At 42.0% G+C, this 21,504-nt stretch overlaps 1 protein-coding gene across 5 annotated transcripts in view; it reads left to right on the top strand.

Moving 5' to 3' along the window:
- The window catches only part of OSBPL8 (oxysterol binding protein like 8), a 154,897-nt gene that overhangs the window by 40,695 nt on the left and 92,698 nt on the right, over window positions 1-21,504 (top strand). For 4 of the 5 annotated variants that reach the window (XM_075932114.2, XM_075932119.2, XM_075932151.2 and 1 more), the window contains one exon: window positions 8,938-9,046. In XM_075932114.2, the coding sequence (XP_075788229.1) occupies window positions 9,005-9,046 (42 nt within the window). In that variant the 5' untranslated portion in view covers window positions 8,938-9,004. Of the gene's footprint in view, window positions 1-8,937; window positions 9,047-12,492; window positions 12,648-21,504 lie in introns of those variants that run through there. The other variant, XM_075932109.2, reaches the window with a different exon arrangement.

The following is a 21,504-nucleotide window of genomic DNA, read 5'->3' as shown; positions in this document are numbered from 1 at the left end:
GGGGGGGGAACCTTTCACCCAGAGATCAGTTAGCTCACGTTTACTTGGGACCTTTCACCTAGGTAGATGGTGATAAGATGTTTACTTTCCATGATGTAGGGGGTTCCAAGAATACCCCCAAACTTAGGAAGTACATTGTTACTTATAAAAACCCAGTACAGCCAGTTGAGGCCAGACCGAATAACCAGGTAAGACAGAAATAATAAATGTGATGGACAATCACAAAAGGCCCATGGTAATGAATTGACACATGATAATAAGTTGAGATCAATGATATACTGGCCTGTTGGGAAAAAGATATTTCACCCTTAGTAAGATGAGGAAATACAAATAGGGAGAAAAGGAAACATCCCCTACTGAATATACATCAACATAACAATGTCAGCGTGATGTATGATACAAGAGGAATCCTGGCCTGGAGGGGTAGAAGGAGGAGATGTAGTACTTGGGAGGTGACAGAGGCCACTGGTGATGATGGGGAAGGCTAAGGTGATGAGGTTGTTCTAGAAGAAATGGTGTAAGTATATGGTATGCAGAAATAGATGTACATTCCCTATTTATCGTATGAAAATGTGCTTAATTAACTATATTTGCAAATATGCAGGAACTCCTGTAGTGTGAGTGTTACATCTGTGCATGTCAAGGTTTCCAGCCACAGAATAATCGAATACTGGGCCTGATCCTGGGACAAAGAACCTGTCAGCCCTAAAGGTGGTAACTGGAAATTCTTAAGAAGTCTTAGATCAGGCAACTTTCTCTGATGGGAGGCTTCAAAATTTGTAATGCGGGTTGCACCCCTATAAATCAGAACTCTTTGGTCTAGCAACATCTGTGGTCTGGTCTGGGGTGCCAGAGGCAGGCTGTGGCAGGGAGACCCTTACTGGGTGGCTCTGTCCAGCAGCCTAGCAGGTTCATTAGCCAGGTCCCTGCCTTCCACATCCCTGTACGTTCTCAGAGCAGCTTCATGGGCCATGTTGCTGTCTGAACTGAATGCTATGAGCCTGGGGATTGAGGAGGGTGGCAGCGGCACGAGGGTTTTTAAAAAATCAAAAAGGGGGCGTGATGCCGAAAAGTTTGGGAACCACTGATCTAGACCATGCCCCATCATGAAAGTTTGCCATGAAATCATGTTTCTCACAAGTTGAATTCAGACCCTTCCCCTTAATGTATCAGGCATTCCAAATCACAGTCCAGTTAGATAAGGACATCTCAAAATATTTTCCTACATGCTGCATTATACATGCGTGAATTATTGGCTAATTTGTAGGCGAAGAGTTTATTCCTACAAAATTTGTTACCCTTTTGCCATCACAACCCTTGTCTTCCCCCTCACCTGAATGATTACGGTCAGTAGAGACCATGATACCAACTCCCCTCCCAGGATGCTTGGACTTAAATCAAAATTATTTTAAATCACTGATTGATTGTAATTATTATTTAACTCGAACAGGAAACCTTGATTTACATTGATTTAATTGTGTTTTGCATTTGAATAGTTACCTAAAGAAGGTTGATTCTCATTGGTTGGTAACTATTACACTTTGTTGCCGATCAACATATTTTATAACCTTCATACTAAATATGGAGCTTGGTGTGTGTGTGTTTTTTTTTTTTTTTTTTTTTTAAATATATATTTTAAAAAAAACCTGGGGGGTACATTAGCTGTGGTCATTTCAGTAGTTATATAGCTTAATGTATCCAGATGTCTCAGTACCTTTTTATGTTGAACTGCGACTGTTTCATCTCTTACTGAATTATTAACTTGTGATTTCTGTCAAGCACTATTTGGATAGAAATTAATGCACAAAACAAACACTTTTTTAAAATTAAGCTTATTTTCCCCAGTATTTGAGAAATCTATCAAACATATTTTTCATTTATTACATAAAGGAAAGTATTAGCTACACTTACTGAACTGAACAGATTATTTCAATCAGTTCATGCTTGTCAAGATGTTAGAACTAGTAGATCTCATTCTCTTTAGTTTTTATTAATAGATTGGAAGAGGAAAACCACCTTTTCTGTCTCAATGTCTAATTGTATTCTTAACTTTGAATACCCTGTACTCATTTAACTAAACTAATTGAAATGGAAAAAAGTATTCTTTCTGAACCTGCAAAAGATGCCACTGCTGCCAAAGCTGGTTCAGCATTTCAGCAAGCTGGTTTTATTAGCCTATGACTTCCACCAGTTCAGTCATTTGACTTCTAAAATTAGCAGCAAACCTATGCTATTTTTTTGTATTTAATGTAAATCTATTATTATTATATGTAGGTATAGATCGCAAATTGAATTTTGAATAGATTTACATTTAAAAAACCTGCATCTCGATGTTGTTTTTAAAATCTTTTTATCAACCCTACCTCCTCACACATCCTTATTTGCCTTATCTTTATCTTCTCTTAGAAGATGTGTTTGCTCTTAGCCTCTCCTGACTCAGCACAGCAGTCAAACTCTCCTTCCTCTCCATTCTGTCTTTTAAATAAAAGAACAATAGTACAGAAATAGACACAAGAAATTTACTTCTCTGTGTGGAAAACCACAGATGGAAGAAATACAAAGGCAGGTGGTGGAGCTCCAATGCAGATGAGAGCATTTTTGTGGGTGAATTCTGCAACTTGACAAAATTTGTGGTGTGTTATGGTGTTTATATTGATTGTGTCTTGTTATAAGAAAATTCTTGGTTTTATCACTGCATTTCTGACCTGATGTGTTTAGGGCAACTTTCATTGGAAATGCTAAGGTCAGGGCAGGCTGAAAAAGGGAGAGAAGATATTCCAAATAATGGTGGGTAACTCTGAAGTTAACTCCCCAACCAAACTGTGTTTCTGAGCTCCTACACTGGTTATCAAACAAAAGTGAAATAATCGCATAGTCCCTTTTATTGCATTTCAGTTCTCTGGCTACCAGTGTGCAAATAGGTACAGTACAGTGAGAAGTTATTTTAAGATTGTGCTTACATGTACAAAATGTTCTTCAGATCCCAAAAGATCAGCCACAGTATCAGGTCCATATGGGTTTGGATCTTGCCCAATTTGGTGCTGCTCTGTTGGACAGTCAGGGAGTTGGGGCCTATGCCTCACTCTCCCTATTATCCCTCTATTAGTTCCTCTTGGATCTTTAATGGCTCCTAGTGGAGCTGGTTATTGTTTACTGTCAGTGAAAAAGGTCAAACCAGAGAATTTAACCCAAGCCTACCAGGCAAGTGTATTGATTAAGGAATTATACCAGCAGTAAAAGGGTTACATCAAGCACGTAACTCCTATGTTAGACATAGCAATACATGAGAAACTATACATTCCCTTAACTTAAACAATCCTCTTTCAGAAACGTACACAGCTGGCCCCACGCTGTGCCTGCCTGGCAAACAGGGAGGTGTCATTACCACAATGACTCTTCTCTTTTTCCGTTCCCCTCTGGTTTGCCTGTTTCCCCCAAAGCAAGGCCTTGGTTGCCTTGAAAGCTTCTGGTTCCTAGTCCCATAATCCACACACCGGAGTGTCACTATCTTTTTCAGGTGCTTGAATTAATCCCCACCACCAAGTAAGATTCCTTTGATTCTCTATTCTTATACTGCCTTTCTTGCAAAGGAGCCACATGCCACAAAAACCTTCCAACTGGGTGTATTATTACTAATTTTTACGTAATTAGTAAAAATTTGGAAGGGGCTAGGAGAGATGGTACCCCAAGTCACCTCACATCCACGCATATATGTCATTCACTTTAGCTTTTGCATGACATGCCTGTCACTATGGTCAGGGTGAGCTTCACACTGGAACTTTCCTCATATGATATTTACTTTTGTGTGGTCCTATGTTTACTGACCAATAGGTCAACTATTGATTGCACATGTATTTGTTGACAGTCCTAGTCAGTGTGTGTCATGAAGTTTACTTCAGTTCATTTCTGCTCAGAGAGGCTCTGCTCCTAGGCCGTGTCCAGACTCAGGGGTTTTTTCAGGAAAAGTAGCCTTTTCCCGAAAAACTTCCCCTGCGTCCAGACTCAAGCCGCGTTCTTTCGAAATTATTTCGAAAGAACGCGGCTTTTCTTTCGATGGCGGTAAACCTCGTTTCACGAGGAAGAACGCCTTCTTTCGAAAGTTCCTCTTTCGAAAGAAGGCGTTCTTCAATGTAAAGAGGCCGTCTTCGAAAGAGAGCATCCAGACTCGCTGGGTGCTCTCTTTCGAAAAAGCAGATTTCTCTTTCGAAAGATCCGCCTGCAGTCTAGACGCGATCTTTTGAAAGAGGCTCTTTCGAAAGATGCTTTCGAAAGAGCCTCTTTCGAAAGAAGCCTGCAGTCTAGACATAGCCCTAGAGTCCTCTGTTAACTCAGTTATGTCAAATCACAGTCACACTGGTTGATTGTAATCACACCAATTGGGCACAATTGCAACCTACTCCAATACTTCAGTGTCTAAATCTAAAAGTTTATTCTAAATAAACAAGACAAAAAAACAAGTAGAGATGTTAAATAGTAAAACAATCATATACATGCAAAGACTTCGAAGTCCATATATGAGGTTCCTAGTAGTATTGATGAGTCTGCTTGCTTGAAAGTCACTCTGGAAGACAACTACAGCTTGGATAACTCATTCAGTCTCCCCTCCAACCCCACACCTCCCAAGCTTTGTCTCTAGAAAGGTTATTCTAGAGGTAAGAAGCAGAAATGAAGACAAAATGGAGAAGATGCAAGCTGCCTTGATTATTCCTTTTGCCATGTAGCTTCTACGGGTTGGACCTCCCTGATCTGGCACCCTTGAGACCTGTGCAGTCCCGAACAGGGTAGTTTGCCAGATCAGGGGAGGTAAGGCCTGGGGGCCTTGTGGGACTCGCCACTTGGCCACCAGCCCAGCTGATATGCTGTCCCTGGCCGGCTGGCAGGGCTCCAATCCAGGTTCCCAGCCCCGCTCCAGCCAGTGGGGCTACGTCTACCCAGCAGCCTGGCTGTTGTGGCTAGCAGAGCTCAGTTCCCGGCTGGTGGGGCTCATTTCTCCTGCCTTTGCTCCAGCTGGCAGAGCTCTGTGCCCCTAGTTGGCCATGCTCCAGCTGCCAGCCCACTGGCCAAGCTTGGTGCCCTCAGGCCACTGGCCCTGCAGGCTGCAAAACTGGCTGAGCTCCCAGCTGCTGGTAACCTCTGTGACTGGGACTTTCTAGTCCAGCAACATCTGTGGTCCTACTAGACCACAGATCATGTTGGACCAGAGAGTTCTGGACTAAAGAGGTTCAAACTATCCCAACACAAGCTGCCTAGCACCTAGCCTGGGGAGGCTAGAGTTCTGTCCATAGGCATGCCCTTACATGCTTTGTTGAATATTATGGCATAGCACTTGCCTCTTCTCAATGGGTCAGTTGAATAGTTGATGGTCCTGGGTGTACCAACAAGGCTAGGCAGTGCATTACCAAACTCTCTCTGGTTGTCACCCAGAAGCATAACACAAGTTTTGTAACACCAGACCTACATGCTCATAATCCAAAATACAAATGTGATACAAACATATAAATGAGATTATATCAATTTTGCATAAATCTTACAAGGCATATCTGGCACAACTCACTGCATTCTACAATATTGATATTCATGTCTTAAAGTGTCCCAGATTCCATATACCATCCCAGCTATGTTGTAGCAGACCCTTAAACTAAAAAGAGAATTCCTCAGTTCAGTGGTTTTAAGCTTGTCATGTAGTCGTTCATGGATGTCTTTTCCACATACTTGGCTTTCCAAGAATCTTCCGTTTGCTATCAAGTCCTGCCAGTCTCTGTCTCAGTTTTGTTTCCTCAGTTCTCCCTCTGACTGCCATATATCTGTTGTGGAATTGCTGATGAGACCCTATCCATTTTGAATTACCAGAGAGGGAGTGCAAACAAAAAATATATACCTTGTTTTTCTGCTTAGTAGAATTGTTTCTCAGACTCTACCACACTGAGGGTACATCTACACTAGCCCCCTAGTTTGAATTAGGGAGCCTAATGAGGGTGACCAAAATTGCAAATGAAGCGCGGGATTTAAATATCCCGCGCTTCGTTAGCATGTTCCTGGCTGGTCGTCATTTTGGAAATTGACTAGCCTGAAATAACCGCCCACGTCTACACACGGCAGAGAAGGGCGATTCTGAAATAAACCTCTTACTTCGAATTAATAGTTAAACTCCTTACTTGGAATGAGGTTTATTTTGGAATTGCCCTTCTCTGCCGCGTGTAGACGCGGACAGTTATTTCAGGTTAGTCAATTTCCAAAATGGCGACCAGCCGGGAACATGCTAACGAAGCGCGGGATATTTAAATCTTGTGCTTCATTTGCAATTTTGGTCGCCCTCATTAGCCTCCCTAGTTCGAACAAGGGGGCTAGTGTAGATGTACCCTGAGCGTGTTTGATTAACCACATTTTGAGAAGTCTTTCCTATAGAATAGTGTGTTTGGAGTGCTATCATGGCTGTCCCAGACTTGAAAGGATGAGCCTGTTTTGGTAACTTGAGCTGCATTTCCACAGTCAGTCTGATGCCACTTGCAGAAACTTTATTGAATCAGTAACAGTTTAGTGTGCCTATATTTCATTGTTTGCATGTTTTTGAAGACTAAAAATAATAGACTCCTTAAAATGTAAAGGACGCATTATATGGCTGAAAATTTGAGTCTGTAGCCATTGTAGTTGTGAAGTAACCCAACAGTGCACAATGTATATCAACATTGGTTTACTTGCAAATAGTATGAAACAGTAGCTCTAGGCTTTTTATCTCTATTGGATACTGGTTCAAAATCCTAACCAAGGATACTTTAAAAGTTGTCACTGTTTCTCTCATCTTGGCGGAAAGGTCTGGCTAATACTTCACCATTGTTGGATATAAGTTAGCTGCTGTCGGGATCTTGCTGAGAGCCCTTGAAATGCTGTTATGTATTTTAATACAGAAATTCTAAACTGCTCAAGATAGTTAAGACTAAAGCAGACTGTGAAGAGCTTCAGACGGATCTCACAAAACTAGGTGATGGGGCAACAAAGTGGCAAATGAATTTTCATGTTGATAAACGCAAAGTAAGGCACATTATTAGGGATTATTTTTTCCATATGTACAAAATCATGGGGACTAAATTAGCTGTTACCACTGAAGAGAGATCTTGGAGTCATTGAGTGGATGTTTTCAGAGAACTATCCACATTGTGCAGCAGCAGTCAAAAAACCAAACACAATGTTAGGAATCATTAAAAAAGGGATAGAGAAAAAGACAGAACATACCTTATTGCTTCTGTGTTAATCTATGGTACTCCTGCATCTTGAATATTGCATGCAAGTAGAGTTGTTACTCCACCTCAAAAAAATATGTATTTGGAAAAGATTCAGAAAGGAACAACAGTAATTATTAGGGATTTGGCACAGCTTCCGTATGAGGAAAGATTAATAAGACTCATTAGCTTGGAAAAAGAGACAACCTAAGGGGGTGATATGATAGGTCTATAAAACCATGGCTGCTGGTTTTATACTAGGAAGTCCTATTTACCTATTTTCATACCATGAGAACTAGGGGGTCACCAAATGAAATTAATAGGCAGCAGGTTTAAAACAAAATCAAGTATTTCTTCACGTAGTGCACAGTCAACCTGTGAAACTCTTTGCCAGAGGATGTTGTGAAGGCCAAGACTATACCAGGGTTTTAAAAAATAACTATATAAATGTATGGATAGTAGTTCCATCAACAGCTATTAGACAGGATATGCAGGGATGATGTACCTGGCTTCTGGTTGCCAGGAGCTCAGAATGGGCAATAGGGAATGAAGCGCTTAATGATTACTTGTTCTGTTCATTCCCTCTGGAGCACCTGGCTTTGGCCACAGTCAGAAGATACTGGGCTAAATGTACTTTTGGTTTGACCCAGTATGGCCGTTCTTCTGTTAAAATTTTCTCTGATTTAGCACTGTCTTACTGTGATGCATTTATTGAAATAAATGTTAATTTTATATACGGTTCCTATAGGATTTTTATCTTAATGCATGACTTTAAAAAAAAAAAAAAACTTGGTTACAGAATGTTTGATACTAGTAATTGTTCATGGTGGAATTTCTGTCCTTTTGTATGGACTGATACTGTCTCTAATTATATGATCTTATACACACACTCTTTCTCAAACCTGGCCTTAATTTGTTATGTATATTAAACAGGAATGGGGGTCCAGAGCAATCAATGTGTGTCTTCAGTGATTTTATAGTGTGGCGTGAACAAGCCTAGTATCATACTACCCTTTCCTTGTTTTATGCAAAACATTGCATCACAGGTAGGGAATAAGGTAGTAGTCCTGAAGGGGTAGAATCATGCTGTGTGTCTTGAGTAGGACTTGGGGAAAAAAAAATCCAGTCCCTGGCTTGTCCAAAAATGGCACCATAAGTGGCAAAGTCTTTTAGCCCCTGCCTCAGTTCTGTATATACTACTACTTAAATTATGGGGGGAGATCATAACAATTTCTGAATAAAATGCGACAAACAAGCTTGTAAAGGAAAACCATTCCATGTTCACTGTAGGGTTTGGATGTTGTACAGTAACGGAGGCCTGCACATTGAACTAAGAAGATGTAAGAAGCTGTAGAAGGAAACTGGTTTTTTGCTTATTGTTGACAAACTGACTTTTTAGCGCAGGTGGGATCCTGTGGGGAAAATAGTCTTTAAAAATAATGTGCCATCACAATGTGTGTAGAAAATCGGCCAACTTCAATGTGATCATTGCTTGAGTTTTACATGATTCACTTTGCAACCTTTAATTATTTTTATAGGCCTTTTGTACAGATAATATATGGAATCTTTGAGGACATTATGGTGTAAAAGATATACGGTAGGAGTAAAGTCATAATTTTTGTTGAGCAGTGTTCTGTTATACTGTTGAACATTAAGGATATCTATTGGTAAGGTTCGCTAATTTCAGCCACTGATGATGCCCTCTGTTGTTTTCTTCCAGGATATGCAAGTTTGCAGAATGGAGGAACTCTAGTTGAAAGAGATACAGAGACAAGGCATCTTTCAACATGGAGACTGTTTTGTTTGAAGGGGAATCGGACAGGATTTCGGTGAGTAACATCAATCTTATTGAACATATTCAAACTAAATTAATGTTGAGGATTTTTTAGGATAATTGATCTTTTTTTATCTTAAAATGGCAATAGTTTTTGGCAAGGTGTGTTAAAAAGTAATTTTTATATAATTGGGGTAAAATGTGCCAACACTTGCTAAGCAGGGTGTGCCTGGTCACCTTGTAGTACTACTTTTCACTACCGCGTAGGAAATGTTTGTTTGATAGAGTAGGTACTCACTATTCTGAGTAGTAGAGGGCAGTCCTGCCTGTCTTACGTTTGAGATCTTTTTGGAACTGGATTTATGAGTATTTATTTCCTTTGTATATTTTGACTCCTGATACTGACAACTTGAAATTTTAAACTTATAAAACTTTAATATTTTGAATGTGAACATCATGAAATAATTCTTACATGCCCCACAATTGAAATAGATTAAAAATCGGAAATGTGCTGAACCTATAATTTTGTGCTACTGTGAAAATTTGAATCCAGGAAAAAAAAGCTTTAAAATATTATCCTCTTTAAGACTACTGAAAAAAATTATCCAAGCTTACTTGTGAGATTTTGATGATACAAAATGCACTAATATTTTTGGGCGATGTTTGATATGTAATGGAAAGACGATTTTTGATCTTCTGTCTACATGCACAATTCTTTAAAATATTGTCATTTACTTGGCAGAGTCCAATGCTAAATTAATTTCCATACAGTATGATCTAACGGGATGTGACTTTTTTTTCTTTTAAGTACCTCTAACAAAGTACTGCAAAACTCATTTAGATTTTTTCCTTTCTTCAGAGACAATAAATGAATGCTTTTAAAATAATAAATATGTAGGTTTTTTTATCTTAATATCTCTTAGTTGCCAGTACAAAAAAAAAGGTATTTGGGCCATAAAAATAATCCAAAGAACCTGTTTTGCTGGACACAATGAGTAATATGGAGAATGTGCTTATATTTGGAGATGAGTATAAAGTGAGCTACTTTTCAACCTTACTCTAGGCTGTATATATCTCTTCCTCATTCAGAATTGAATTATTTTATGTGAGAAATTCATGCCTTTTGCTCATGTACATGAGATATCAACCACAATGTAGGGCCTGTTTGAAAAATCTCCCTTCTCCAAAATGTGTCCTGTGGTCATGGTACCTTTATTTCTGAACTGATGTGAATCTTGCACCTTTTCTCTGTTATCAGCATTTATTGAAGTGGGCTGCACTCCCTCCCAAGAGTGAGTTGGACCTTCTTGACATGGCTTATAAATGAGACCCATAGAGTAGCTTTTTTTCTAAGTTAATTAAGGTTACATATACACTGTTCTGCAGTTCAGACTATGGTCATGTCAAGAGCTGTGCTGTAATTATCATAGGCAGACCCTGTGGGCATGAACCAAAAGTTCCTAAGTTTGCATTGAAGTAGTCCTGGTTTAAATAGTCTGAACTTGAATTCATCCCCCGGAGGACCAAAAAGAGAGGAAACTTGATGACGTATTCTGGATCATGGTGGAAGGTTGAAGGGTTTGAGCAGTAGGAGCCAGAAGTGACAAGGGTTTTTAAAAAAATCCTTCACTTAATCTTGTGTGCTGTGTCCTGGTTGCTTTTGCCACAGTACTGGGGGAAAATTATTACTTAAACTTTCTGTTGCTTGAATCACAACACTATATTTCCCTTCTGCCTCTGTATGTAATTCCTGGACTATCATGGTGCTCTAAATTGGGGCTACTCAACTTTGGAAAACCCAGGGGCCACAAATGATATCCACAGCACATGCTGAGGACCGCAACTGAAGCATGACTGCATATATATGCAAATAGCTTCTTTCTCAGTGATGGGCGTGAATACAAAGATTAAGGCAAGACAACACGACATGGAGGCCCCATTTAAGTCAGTTCTGCTGATATTAATAAAATGCAATATTTACCCAATTTCCACCCATATAGCAACAGTTCTAATGAGCAATGACAGTTCAGCAATTTAACTACTAAAACACATGTCAACAGAAGACCATTATATTGACTATTTTTGTTTTTGTTTGCTTGTTTTGGCTTCACAATTTTAACAAATCAAGCAAACTGCCAATACAATATTTACTGAAATGGTCACTCTTCTACCCCAGAGCCAGGCACCCCAGCCCACTGCTTTATCTCAATGCACCCACCCCTCCCCCAGAGTCAGTCTCCCCCCTCCTCCGCCCCTCCCAACCAGAGGCAGGCACCGGAGGTATGGGACAGGTAACCCTACCTTTCAAGTGGCCGCTCCTGGCTGCCTCGGCTTGATTGCAGTTTGCACAGGGAGCAAGCACATGGCCTGCTAGCTCCTGGATCACCGTAATTCGTGGGCTTGTGCACTCCAGTACCACCCCAACCCCTCCCTCCCCCCTCAAGCCCAATGCACCCCCAGCCTCTTATCCCCCCTCAACCAAATCCCCCTCCTGCAGAGCCAGGTGCTGGAGGTATGAGACACCCTACCTTGGAAGTGGCTGCTCCCACCGCCCACTTGGAGGCTTGATTGCAGTTTGCACAGGGAGCATGTGGCCCACCAGGCACTCCCGGCTCGCTGCAATGCATTGGGCTGTGCACTATGGTTCCACCCCAGCCTGATGACCCCTAGCGTGATGCCCAAGGGCAACTGCCTCCCTCCCCCGCTATGCTTCTGCCCATGCATGCGCCGGCGTGGCGCTGCTGCTGTGGCAGACGCGGCAAGCATGCTCTGCTGCACCTTTTGCCGCTCGCCCCATTCCATTGGCTGGCAGCTCCTGCACGCACAGCCTGGCTCAAAGCCGTGCTGCTCAGCACTGCAGCTGGAGCCCCAGCAATGAGGCAGGCAGGCAGCCTGAGAAGCGGCTCAAGGTGCCGCAGGTGACATGCAAAGGGGCTGCGGGCTGTATGTGTCCCACGGGCAGTGTGTTGAGTAGCCCTGCTCTAAATTGTAAGAGCTGATGCAGGCTGAACTGTTGAACTCTTCATAGACTTTTGTAGATTCCTGAGATCTTAATATTTCCTGAAATCTGTGGGTTACTCATAGGATCCAGGCTCTAGCTAGCTTTCAACTGATACATGTATGGATTGGTATTCGCTTCACTTACATTGGGGAGGTATTCTAGAGTCGAAGTTTCCAATTGGGGTCCATGGGCCACTTACTGGCAGATAGCAGAGATGTGGCTGGCTTACGTTGTGCTGGCTATTCTTATTTAACCTGAGAGAGGAATTGGTGGTGGTGGTACAAAAGAACATCTGAAGAACATGAATATGCAGTCAGTGTGATTCCTTCTTTTTTTCAAAAGGCAAATCATTGTTGGAGTAAAGATGACAAATATTACTTTCCTGACTAAGCAATAGCTGTATTTATCACAGGACAGAGTGATCAGTGTGATCACACATGTGAATGGGAAAGTAAGTCCATGACTCAATTTCTTCTAATATCTAATGTGTATTATGATAGTTTGAACTCTCCAGTGCTACAGTTCCTGCTCTTTGCTGGTGAGTGAGGAGACCTTGGAGTAGGACTGGTGGCAGGATCACACACATATGCTGCAACTCTGCTGTTGGTCTGTAGCAGAAGACATCTCATGTCATCCACCTAGACTCAATTGCTGGGTTGGTAAAGAGCAAACAATAGGCTTTATGCTTTTGTGACTTTTGGAGTGTGGGTGTCTTGTCTGATTTAAAGGCAGTGTTTTTTTTTCTGTGCATGTGTTTGGAAAATGAGGAAGTGAAGAATGAGCAATTTTAGTTAGAAAAAAGCACCTATACTAACTCTCATAGGTGTTCTGAGGATGCAGTTCTCAAACTCTCAACTTGAATTCTTGCTTCAGAATAGTTTGGTTATAGCTTGCATACTAGTGGTGGTATTGAAATGGGTGATCAAGCAGGCACAATAATATCAGCTTCTCACATGCAAATCTTGTTTTGGTATTGGAACCTTTGGAAGCTCTTTTTTCCTTTTATTTATCCCAAGCTGCATTCATGGAACTGCAGAGAAATACTTTTAACTTGTCTTAGCATAAAGTAATTTGGTGATTCTAGAGTAGCATTGGGGTTCTGGGAGCTGTCACCCAAAAGCCTGAACTATGACTTTTGCATGGCTCATGAGATGTGATAACCCCTGTGTGTGGACTGGCTGAGCGTGGCTTTAAAAATTAATTTAAAAAGTAAGAAATATTAGTATAAAGTGGTTTTTGTTTTGTAAAGCAAGTGTCAAAAGGCTTGAGATACTGTGATGGTGTGGAGCCCACTCAGTTTTACACCTCCTCCTAATGTTTTTTATTCCACATCTTCTTCCTCTTTGTGGGTGACAGTGACAGGGTGGATGAAAATCAATGATTTAAAAATCAGTTTTTATTTTTTTAATTTAAATTTAATTTTTAAATCAATAAAATACTTAATTTCTCATTTAAAAATAAGTTACAGTTAAATCTTACCGTAAACATGCTACACCTATGCTTTCAGTCTCATAATGAATTAATGGTTCTAGTTAGGGATGTAAAGGAGTAGTCTATTACCCATAAGCCTATCGACTACTCACATTTCCCTTCCCCCTTGCTGCCTCTGTATCAGAGGTAACAAGGTGAGTGAGGGAAGCAGGAGCCAGTGCTGGTGGGAGCCACCTTAAAAGCTGGTTTTTTCCCCACCCAGCACTGTCTCCCCCGTGCCACTCCCTCCTCCCCCACCACTGCCTCTATCAGAGGCAGCGGGGGGAGGAGCGGCGTCAGGGGCTGCTGCCATGAAGCAGCCCTTGTCCGCAGTGGCCCTGCTGGGACCCCCGTGCACAGGGACAGCTGCCAGCTGGCCAGGCAGCCCTGCTCAGTCCTGACTTGTGCCAATTCGGGACCAAACCCTGCTGTGGCCCTGCAATTTAAAATTCACTAAGAGCCTGAGGCCAGGCTGCCCAGCTTCTACTGCCTTTTTAAATTGCAGAGCTGCAGCGGGGTTTGGTCTCACACTCAGTGGGAGATGGACTGAGCTGGGCTGCCTATCCACTATTGACTACTTGATTAGTTAATACTCGCCTCTTAACATGTCTAGTTCTAGTCTGTCCAGCCTAACAACCAGCTTTTCTTGAAAGTTCTGGGTCTTCAAGGTCTGTTTCTGAGCAGACTAATGTGCAAAGACAGACATAGACTGGATAGGATTGTTTATCTTCTGTGCTTATGTGGTGCTGGTCTTGGGCCGAGCACAGCAGAGTTAGTTAAGGCATTGTCTAAAGATAGAGAGACGAGATATAGGAAAGGACAGAGGCAGCATAGAAAGCAACAGTGGAGTGGACTGGAAAGAAAAAGGTAAAACATTATTCAGACCATTCCCAGCTTTCTATATTCCCCTACACTTTTGCCACAGAAAAACTGTCATAGTTCCTTCATGTAAAAGAGACCCTATCTGGGAAGATTTTGAATAAACTGATTCTGTGGGTAAAAAAAGAAAGCATGTCAAGTGCAAGAAGAAAATGCAGACCTATCTGCAAGAATGCAACATCATAAGGAAAACGGCCTATTGGGAGAGAACGATGTTGATCTGTCTGAAAAACAGTGAGGATCAGCTTTGCAATGCATCATTCTTCAAGACACTCTGTATGCCTTTCAGTACGTGTGATTTAACAAGCTAATCCTTACCTTAGGTCTTGTTTAGTTAGCTAACTAGGTTTAGAATCTATCACCCAAGTATATAGTTGAGAACTGCAGTAAGAGAAATCTAGATTTTTATCTTTACTGAGGCTTTTGATACAGTCTCGCCTCACAATTTTTAACATGCTGTTTCCCTCTTTTAGCTTCCGAATCTACCCAGTTTTCACATGCATTTGCTATTAGGCGTCCAATCACCACCTGCTTTCTTGGTGAAAACAGAAACAAAGAAGTAGCTAAATACCTGTTTCTGATATTTTTTCACCTCTCAATGAGTAAGGGCCCTATCCTATTGTATTTGTAGAATGTTTTTTTGAGAAGCATGTTACCCTTTCTCTCAAGATACTCTGAGCTTGTTTTGTAGCCATTTACACAATTAACCAATGATCCCAGGCTCATCTATTAATCCTAATGGTTATATGCAGCCCCCTGCTCTTAGCCACTGTATTAGAGAGGACAGGTGGAAACCAGTACTCATGGGAAGCTGGCTTTTAGCTAGCTCTCTGTGTGTGTGGGTGCCTGCAGAGCTGCCTTCCCCACTCTCCCTCTCCCCACAGCCTCCAACAATGGCAGCAGAGTGGGGGATAGGTGGCTCTTAAAGCCAGCTTCCTCCAAGCACCAGCTCCTGCAGAACCGCCACCACACCCTGCCCTGCTGCCTCCCACAGAGGCAGTAGCACAGAGATGGGGGCAGGTGGGAGCTGGTGCATGCAGAAAGCTGGCTTTCAAGTCGGCTCGCCTCATGTACCAGCTCCCTTGGAGCCGCCTATGCGTCTCTTTCCCCCCCCACACCCCCACACACACTACCTCTGATATAGAGGCACTGGGAGGAGGGGTGTGTGCAGAAGTCAGTATGTGCGGGGGACCCAGGCTCATCAGTTCACTGTGAACTCATGTATGCGTTCTTATCCCTACCCATCACTACCAGACCTGTGCTATGCATGATTTTGTTGTTAAACAAAAGCCTTATTCAGCTCTTCTTATTTAAGTGGTCTATAGTAGATCCCTACCATAACATCACACTTTTGTTTTTTACATTTTTTATCTTTTATCCAAGCCTGTCTCCCATTTCCATTTCAGCCAAGTGTGTACATTTTTAATATACAGTATAATGCACCATCTCCTTCCTTTTTTCCCCATTTGTCCTTCCTGAGCAAGCTTGAGATAGCAAAAAGCCAGGAGGTAGGATTCCAGGGAAAGGTGAAACAGTTGAAAGCAGTTGAAACAAAAACCAGGACTATGTAGCACTTTAAAGACTAACAAGATGGTTTATTAGGTGATGAAAGTGCTACATAGTCCTGGTTTTTGTTTCAGCTACAGCAGACTAACACGGCTACATTTCTATAACAGTTGAAAGTGGTGTGAGACTTAGTTGGTTTGGTTTTTAGGTTTGCTATTTTGGAAGAAATGAAAAGGGTGGTGAGGAGGAGTCTATGCAATTCCAATCTTGTGCGCACCCTTGAATGTAGCAGGATACCTGGAATTGACACTTCGCCGAAGAATCAATGCCCACAAAACAGACATTAGACAGAATCACAAAGAAAAAACAGTTTCTTGCCATTTCAACCAGAAAGGGCACTGTCTTAATGACCTAATCACATGCATCCTACTTCAGGTTAAAATTCGACACTCTCCGGGAAGGAATGAACAAACACTCAAACTATCTTACCCGTTACCAAGATAGCTTCCCCAATTATCACCTCTAATACCATTAGCTCACAGACATCCCACTCTCCCCACCTCTAATATCATCAATTCACAGACACTTACCTTCCTTCCTTCCCCCGCCCCCCGCATCCCCCTCCTGTTCTGAAATGTGATTTGTCCTTTTCATATGTGTTCATTTTTTTTAAATTGCATCCTTTGGTATATATGGTTGTGACTATTTTCTTCCACTATTTGATCTGAGGAAGTGGGTCTGGCCCATGAAAGCTCATCATCTAATAAACCATCTTGTTAGTCTTTAAAGTGCTACATTGTCCTACATTTTGCTTCAGCTACCCCAGACTATCACTATCCTACTTCAGAAGGCTTTCAAATCTGCACTTGAAAGGGAATCCTCTGAACTGGCATTGATGCTAAAATTCGACACTCTCCGCAGGGGGCTGAACAAAGACCCCAACTACCTTACCCATTACAAAGATAGCTTCCCCAATTATCATCTCTAATACCATTAACTCATAGACATCTACCCTTCCCCACCTCTAATATTAACTCACAGGCATTCACCTTCCTTCCCCCTCCCCGCATCTCCCTTCTGTTCTGAAATGTGATTTGTCCTTTTCATATGTGTTCATTTTTTTTTTTTATTGTATCCTTTGGTATATATGGTTGTGACTATTTTCTTCCACTATTTGAAAACATGTAGATGGTATCATGAGCTTTCGTGAAAGGGTGCTAATCCTGAGCAGATAAAGATCGAAGTCAGTAGATAACACTCTTTCTCCTAATACTTTATGCATAGAGGTAGGGGGTGGGCGACAGAGCATTTTTCTCTCGCCCCCCCACCCCCACTTCCCTTCTCCTATTTATTTTGAGTTTTCATATTCCCTAATCATAACTCCCGTCATCTGAAGAAGTGGGCTGTGCCCACGAAAGCTCATGATACCATCTACATGTTTTGTTAGTCTATAAAGTGCTACCAGACCATTTGCTTGCTGTTTTTTTCAGAAAACCTTGTAACTGTTCTTAAGCTACTGATGGGCGATACAGAAAATCTGAAAGTCTGAAGACACTATAATGAGAAAGTATAACCTGAAATATGTCAAAACGTAATCTTATTGAAGATTGGAAGAGCTTTGTCTCACACCACCTCCATATTGATGCATGTAACAAAATCCATGCTGGAAGTGGTGCCGAAAGGTTCCGTGACTGGGACAGGGGGGAGAGGCTGAGGGCTTAGACTTTTGCACTGTGCTTTTAGGATGCCAGTAGAGGCAGGGACTTCAAAATTCCCTCTCCCCTGATGGGTCTGTTCCTGAATATGGTCATCTTGTTACAACTTCTCAAAGTTGGAGAATTAGATTCTGTATATGCAAATTGAAATCCTCCTCCTGTGATGTTTCATGGACGGATGGGACTGGAAATACAAAGGGCAATCAAGTTTTCTGAAACTATCTTTGTACACTTTCCATGTAGGTAAAAGTCTATCTTGACATTTTATCCCTTTAAGAGATTTACTATAGTAGGTTACATATTTCAGTATGGATTCCAGATGATGCAGGTGACACATGTAGGATTCTGTGAAGTAAACAGAGGTGTCTCATAAATTAAAAAAGTCCTGAAAAAAAGGTTATTTTCAGTTAAGAGTCTAGACTACAAATATATACTTTTGTGTTATTACACAGTGCAGCTATATCTATCTGTAGTTCAAGCTGGGATTTGGGCAGCATGGAATCCAACCTACAAGTATAAACACTGTGTTTATTGGTGTCAGGAACGGAGTTAGACTTGTGTTTCATTGTATAGCATAGGAGTTCTTTGTATCAGTCTACAGGGTTAACTATCCAGTGCTAAAATATTTATATGACACCTTAGTCATCTCAGGTGACAAGCTCTCCTGCTCCATGTTTTCTAATTTTGATGTTGTTACTTGGTCAAGATCAGGCCTGGACAAAATACAGCCCACGGGCTGAAGCCAGCTCGCCAAGCCACTGGATCTGGCCCGCGGAGGCAGTGGGGAGCCCCAGGCAGACTCCCCTGCTTGCCCTGCAGCCCCACACACCGCTCAGAAACGTGGCTGCAGGGCACTTTCTCTTTGAGCCCGGAGGAGGGGGGGAAGAGTCAGATGCTACTCCTGCCCTTGTGGGGGAAATCTCGCTCCCCTGGGGTACGGAGCCCCAGAAGGGTCCGAGGCTGGAAGTCAAATCAGTGAGGCAGGAGAGAAACCTAGAAGGAAAACTTTATTATGCATGCATGCAGGCTGACAGCAGAGCAATAGCAGTCAGCCCCGAGAGACAGGTTCAGGGATCCTTTATACAGTATGCTCAGACAGTTTAGTTGTTGATTGTTTTCCCTTAAACATATCAAAGTCTCAGCAGAAGTACTCTGAGATGTTTCTGTTCACACCAGGAGTGCAAGAAGTAAGTTTTACAGAACAAAGCCACATCAGAACTTGAGTGGAGAAGTCTACAAGGCAAACTGTGACAAAGATAAGGGTTTACATGATAAATTGTGACAGACTAGGAGTATCCATGAACTTGAGATAGGCATTGTAAGGGTCTTGATTAGAGTTAATTTGATTGCTCTCTGTTACAGGGAGAGAGGCCTGGAAAACTTTTAACCCTTACAGCAGTTTTCTTTTAGATAGTTTTGATTTCTGCACAGTCCCCCCTTAGACACAATTGGAGTTATTTGATTTTTCTGCCACACCCTCAGCACAATCCCATTGGACAGTTTCTGAACAGACAGTGGCCAATGGGAGCTGCCTGTTTGAATAATAGGGAGCCACAGAGAACAACCCTCCTGCTCACTCACTCAAGCACATGGCTGAGCAGGCAGAAACATTTTAAGCTCTGCAAGCCTTTAGCTCTGCAGGCAGACAGGCAGGCTGGTAAGTCACCTGGTGAGAACCTGCCTCTGGCACCTCAGCTCCTCCTTTCCCCACATTGGTGCTATTCCACATGCACCCTCCCAGATCTGGCACCCCATCTCCTGCCCAAGATCACAATCCCCTCCTACCCTAGGTCACATCCCAAAACCGTGCACTCCAGTTCCCTGCCCTAGGACACAACCACCTCCTTCACCCAAACTCCCTCCTCAGACTCCATTCTTCCTCCTGCACCCCAGTCCTTTACCCCAACCTCCCGTCTGCACCCTCAGGCCTCACACCACCTCCATTAATACCATAGAAGAGTGTGGCCCTCGACCACTTTCCAAAATCTTGGGAGTGGCCACCTGTCAAATTATTACCCACTCCTGGTCAAGATTATACTTGCAGAAGCAGTTAGTGGTGTAAAGTGTGCTGCTGTGCTTTTTCACGGTGTATTTCACCACTGTAAGGGTATGTCTAGACTACACGCTTACGTCGACATAAGTTTTGTCGACAGAATCTGTCGACAAAACTTATGTCGACATAGAGCGTCTAGACTACGTCCAGTTCTGTCGACAAAGCAAGCCGCTTTGTCAACATAACAGTGTGGACGCAAAGGACAGTGTAGATGCAATAACACCTTCTGTCGGCAGAACTCTGTCGATAAAAGGCGTTATTCCTCGTAGAATGAGGTTTACATACGTCGACAAAACTGCTGAGTTTTGTCAATGTTATGTCGACATAACTCAAAGGCAGTGTAGACGCAGGTATAGTTTTGTCGACAAAAGTCCACTTTTGTCGACAAAACCCTGTAGTCTAGACACACCCTAAGAGTAGAAAACATCTAGTGATTAGGAAGCTTAAGTCGTGGAACCCTTGATCTCTGTATGCTTGCTCATTAATACTTAGATTCCTGTGTCTCCCCACTTCTCCTTGTTGCTTTAACTCTTTTAAAAAGTGTGAATCGTCACAGGAACTCTCATCGCTAACTAGGGACATGGCCATGTTCTCCAGGAACCAGGAGACTCCTTCTCTCACAGCCTCTCAAATTTGGCAGCCTCTGGGGATGATATGGGCTTGTTTCTGCAGACATGGAGGCAAATCTGACACCCTTTTTAAAGTACAGTTCGGCAATCTCAGTCAATATTGGGTAGGGCTTTGGTTGGGCTTCATAAAGCATTGGATTTTTTACTATTTTATTTAAAAAAGGAATCAGCTGTGCAGCAGTCGTTTGTCACACGTGAAGCTATACTAGAGCTAAACATGAAAAAAAAATAGCTGAGCAGAGGAACAATTGGAGGGTTTGTTTTTTTTCCTTTTTTAAGGGAAGACATGGGTGTGTAATCATCCTTGGTCGCTAGGTTTGTTTTATCTTTAGATCTGTCACTATTTTTCTCTCTTAAAATGGAGAGCACTTAGGGATTGGGATGGATCAATACCTTACATTTGTACATCACCTACCCCAAAGATCCTGACTGGAGCTTTGGATACTAGTGGAATATAAAATAATTAATAATACAAGTCAAATATGCCCCTCATCCAGTGTTCCCTCTAAGCTGTGGGACAGCACAGCTTCACAAGTGATTAATCAGCTCTGCCCAGTCAGTGCCGCTCAGAGTCCTGAACCTCTGACTGGACGGGGCTGATTAATCACCTGTGAAGCTGCGTTGCCCTGCAACTTAGAAGGAACACTGCCCTCATCCCAAATACGTGAGGTGGTTTGGGCTGTTACTCTGTGTATGTACTTTACTCTCCTGAAGTGCTTAAAACAATACATAGTTCATTGAAAACCTGGGGGGGGGGAAACAAGTGACACAATTTACATTTCTTTGGAGATGCACAAACACATTGCTTCTTGTTTCTTTTTTTCAGTTGCCATTGTTTGTCTTGTTTCCTACATAGGAGTAGTAGGATGCTGTGTAATGGGGAGCTGTACTTAATGAATTAAAACACTGAGGCTTCTAAAATAATTTTGCATAAACGGCTATGCTTGGCTGCATCATTCGAGTGGGTGTTGAACATGTAATGCACCTTTTGGAATGTTTACATGCTTAATTTGAGAGAGACAATTTGTTCTTCTAGATAGACTGTTTTGAAATCTCAACTCTTTCATTGGATGTTATGGTTTTCTGAAACTGACTTTTCAACTATAGATTTTGAGAGAGTGTTCATAGTACTTATTACAATAGAACATAAATTGCTCAATATCTTTTAGAAGACCCCCTTTTGTCTGTCTAAAAGGGGTATTTGCTGCTCACTAACAGTATGTAGGCTATTAATGGCTTCTTATAAGCATATTTGTCAAT

Source organism: Pelodiscus sinensis, chromosome 1 (assembly GCF_052426305.1).
Source record: "Pelodiscus sinensis isolate ZL-2025 chromosome 1, ASM5242630v1, whole genome shotgun sequence".
Taxonomy (NCBI): domain Eukaryota; kingdom Metazoa; phylum Chordata; order Testudines; family Trionychidae; genus Pelodiscus; species Pelodiscus sinensis.
Note: the sequence above shows the minus strand (reverse complement) of the source record. Positions and strands in the feature narration are given on the sequence as shown.